The 4,366-nt window shown below is 53.2% G+C and overlaps 1 protein-coding gene across 1 annotated transcript; it reads left to right on the top strand.

Moving 5' to 3' along the window:
* Positions 1-2,292: 2,292 nt before the first annotated feature.
* Positions 2,293-3,225, top strand: LOC308052567 (olfactory receptor 14J1-like; the record flags this gene model as incomplete). The annotated part of the gene is made up of 1 exon (XM_080364638.1): positions 2,293-3,225. One exon carries the CDS (start codon positions 2,293-2,295, stop codon positions 3,223-3,225), a length of 933 nt encoding a protein of 310 aa, XP_080220764.1.
* Positions 3,226-4,366: the final 1,141 nt, after the last annotated feature.

The following is a 4,366-nucleotide window of genomic DNA, read 5'->3' on the forward strand; positions in this document are numbered from 1 at the left end:
CTTTGTTTGTCCTTTAACTGTTCCTGCAGTAGTAACAGCTCATTATGGGGCCCTTTAATTGCCTTACAGGCAATTACAGATTGAGCTTTGATCTAGACTGTTGCTGTGCTTGGAGGCTGCTGTCCTTGAGACCAGATGAACTCACTCCTGCCACCCTGCCTGGCAGTTCATCCCATCCGTGTCACAGCTCTGTCTGCAGCACTGACAGCTCCAGCTCCCCAGTCAGGTCCCTGGCTGAGGACATGGCCTCACATCTGGGCTGAGCCACCCCAGCTGTGGCACCAGCCCAGCTCTGACCTGCACAAGAAACCTGGTACCAAGTGTCCAAGAGCCCATGTGTGCAAAGGCTTTGAATCAGAGCACAGACATGACATGGCCAAAGATTGATGAAGGTCTCTCTAGACCTGGGAGTGTAAAACCAGAACAAAATCCCTGAACTCATTCAACTGAAGATATTCCTCCCCTAGCCTGGAGAAATTAGATGCTTTTCTGTAACATTCCTGATGTCCTGTCTAATGATAGGACAAGATGATTGTCATACCAATTTATTTTTTAAAATGAAAAATATTATGCTGGAAAGAAGTGTCTGAAGAGGAGAGAAAATCAACATTACTGATTACTTCAACTTCCAAGTTGTGCCCCTGGAGCCCCAGAGACACTTGGAGGAGCCCAGAGGGGACAGAGAAAGGGACATCATGGGCTGCTCCTGTGCTGCTGAGCTGGGCTGGGCTCCTGGGACACAGGGAGCTCATGGCAGCGGCAGCGCTGCAGAGAGACAGCTCTGCCCAGGAGCAGCTCCTCTGCACACGCAGCAGGGCTGAGGGCTCTGCCTGGGGATCTCAGCAGACGAGCAAGGCAGAGAGAGATTAAAGGTGCTCAGGACTGGAGGATGACTGAAAGCTCGCTGGAGGAGAAACCTTTGCAGCCCTTGCCATGGTAAGTCTCTGGTGCAGGGCAGTGCAGCTGTAGCTCCTGGAGGCATCTCCTGAAACTGGCACAGGCACAGCTTGTGGGATCTGTAAGGACGGGGCTCTTGTCAGGCCATGTTGAACAGCTGTGAAGTGGGTGAGCACCCAGGGGTGCCCAGGGCTGTCCTGCAGAGCAGGGTCCCTGCACCCCAGGGCTGTGCCGGGCAGGGACTCTGCCGCCTGCCAGGGTCAGCGCTCAGCCTGCCCGGGAGATCCCATGGCAGCAGCTGTGGGGGAAGGAGCGACCCCCAGCAGGGCAGGCAGGGAGCTTGTGGGGCTGAAGGGGGCTGTGTGGGTCAGGGCTGCTCAGAGATCCAGATCCCCCCACAGACATGGCACAGGGTCCTTCTGAACAAGGACATCAATACAGGAACAGATGCCAGGGAAGGAGTCTGTGCTTTCAGTTTTCCACTCCTGATTGGCTGGGTGTGCAGTGAGAGATGGGGATTTATTTCTCTCTTTGGAGAAGACACTGAGACCCCAGTTCTCATTAGGACGTGTCTGAGCTGCTCCTGAGCCTCTGCACACACAGAGCTGCCCCTGGGCAGTGCCAGGAGGTGTGAGCACGACAGAGCTGAGCACACAGCACGTGGGACGGGGTCTGTGACACTGACAGGGAGCAGGCCAGGGACAGACACACAGCTGCAGGCAGCACAGACATGGACAGGGAGAGGGAGCTAAAACATGAAGTGCTTGAGATGGGATTCAGGTCCCCCTGCCATTCCCTGCAGTGCAGACACATTTCCCAGTGCAACCCCTGGTCTCCTCCCCAGCAGACCCTCTGCCCCAAAGCCATGGGGTCCAGGTCACGAGTCTCCACCTCAGCAGCTGGACCTCCAGGTGAAGGGTTCCTGCAACGGGGTACACAAAAAAGGTGCTAAAAGTACTTGCTCTCCAGTGTCATTATGTGAGTGGCAGCAGCACAGCTGGGTAAGGAGAAGGTTCCTCAGCATGCCCGTCTGCCTTTCTGTCCTTGCTTTATTTTCTGGTAGCACTGCAGTGTCCTTCCCTGTTTCTCCACCTGTCCCTGGTGCTCTTGCTCTCTGGGGTTGGGATGGGAGTGTGGGTCAGTTTTTGTTCTGATACCAACACAGGGGGTTTTGACCCAGAGGTGTGTTCATGGTATCTAATTGCCCAAGCTGCATTTTAAACTGTGATGAACGGTTATTCAGACTTAGTAGAAAGAGAGATTGAGCAGAAACATCCCTCCATCAGGGAGAGGGTTTTCCATTAGAAACAGCATGTTTATTTTCCTCAGAGAAGTCACCCCTAACATGTAACTGTCTTTCCTCCTTGCACAGGCCCTCATGCCCACAGGCAGCCAATGTCCAACAGCAGCTCCATCACCCAGTTCCTCCTCCTGCCGTTCACACACACACGGGAGCTGCAGCTCTTGCACTTCTGGCTCTTCCTGGGCATCTACCTGGCTGCCCTCCTGGGCAACGGCCTCATCATCACCACCATAGCCTGGGACCAGCACCTGCACACCCCCATGTACTTCTTCCTGCTCAACCTCGCCCTCCTCGACCTGGGCTCCATCTCCACCACTCTCCCCAAATCCATGGCCAACTCTCTGTGGGATTCCAGGGTCATTTCCTGTGCAGGGTGTGCTACGCAACTCTTTCTGTTTGTCTTTTTAGCTTCAGCAGAATTTTATCTTCTCACCATCATGTCGTACGACCGTTACGTTGACATCTGCAAACCCCTGCACTATGGGACCCTCCTGGGCAGCAGAGCTTGGGTCCACATGGCAGCAGCTGCCTGGACCACTGGATTTCTCCATGCTCTGCTGCACACGGCCAATACATTTTCACTGCCCCTGTGCAAGGGCAATGCCCTGGGCCAGTTCTTCTGTGAAATGCCCCAGATCCTCAAGCTCTCCTGCTCACACTCCTACCTCAGGGATCTTGGGCTTATTGTGGTCAATGTCTGTTTAGCATTTGGGTGCTTTGTGTTCATTGTGGTGTCGTATGTGCAGATTTTGAGGGCCGTGCTGAGGATCCCCTCTGAGCAGGGACGGCACAAAGCCTTTTCCACCTGCCTCCCTCACCTGGCCGTGATCTCCCTGTTCCTCAGCACTGCCATGTTTGCTGATCTGAAGCCCCCCTCCATCTCCTCCCCATCCCTGTATCTGGTGGTGTCTGTTCTCTACTCGGTGGTGTCTCCAGCAGTGAACCCCCTCATCTACAGCATGAGGAACCAGGAGCTCAAGGATGCCCTGTGCAAACTCATATCCCTCCGTTTTCAGAAGCAATAAACTGGCCATCTTCTTCCTTACAGGAGTTTTAATGTAGCTAATTACATGCCCAGCCTGTCAACTGGATTTTGTGGTGTTGTTGGTTGTTTTCTTATTGTGATATTCTTGTCAACCCCTTTCTAATTCACTGTTGGCTTTTCTTTTATAACTGTTGGCTGTTTAAATGAGCAGCAGTGCTCTCGTTCTCTCTAAACAGAATAAAGGGCTCTTTAGTGACTTGTTTTTCACTATATCCCTCCTGCACAGGCTTTTTGGAGCTGCAGGGACAGTTCCTGTGTGTGGGTGGATGAGAAAAAAGCTCTGGCATGGCAGCCCTGCCAGGGAGCAGCAGCGCTTGTTCTTCCAGAGCTGTTCTGGTTCCACTCCACACTCTCCTTTTCATCCCTGGTGTTGGGGCAAGGCCTGAGTGCCCTGGCAGCTTGGTCACCGTCCTGCTGTGTGTCAGTGCTGTGGGCGCAGGCAGGGACAGGCAATGGGCACTGCTGTGACAGAGCTGGCCTCAGTAACAGTAATTGCACGAGGGAAAGTGATCTTCTATGGGCAGTGCATGATGGTTTATATCTTCTTGCAAAGTTTCTCGCAAGCTTATTCCTACAGAAGTGGCCACAGATGAAACCCCAGTGTGCAGCTGAACAGCGTATGTGTGCAGGGCTGGCACACAGCAGTGTCCTCTCACAGCCAGGCTCCTGCCAGAGACCTGCAGGACCAGCAGAGCAGGGGCTGGGCTGTGCCCCTGTGCACTGGACACCCCACAGAAGCTGCCCCAAGTCAATCACCATGGACTGGCCCCTCACAACCAGCATTTCCAGCTCTGGCCTCTCATACCAACTCAGACATCTTTGTCCCTCCATGGAATTACACTGAATGAGTAGGTGAGAGGTTCATGTTCACATTGTACAGATGAGATGTGAGCATGTACATCATGTATGTGAGGTAAGATGAACATGAATGAGCACAAACACCATCAGCTACTCCTTGGGTTTCCATGAAGGCCTGGGAGACAGACAGTTCATTGAGGTCACATCATGTTGGGACTAATATCCCATAGGAAACCACCAGAATGCAGCACTGGGATGTGCTTCCTTGAACCACTGTCCACTCCTAATGACGAGGGACATCAAAGATATATGTAGAACATGAC

This window comes from Nesoenas mayeri (assembly GCF_963082525.1).
Source record: "Nesoenas mayeri genome assembly, contig: SCAFFOLD_35, whole genome shotgun sequence".
NCBI lineage: Eukaryota > Metazoa > Chordata > Aves > Columbiformes > Columbidae > Nesoenas > Nesoenas mayeri.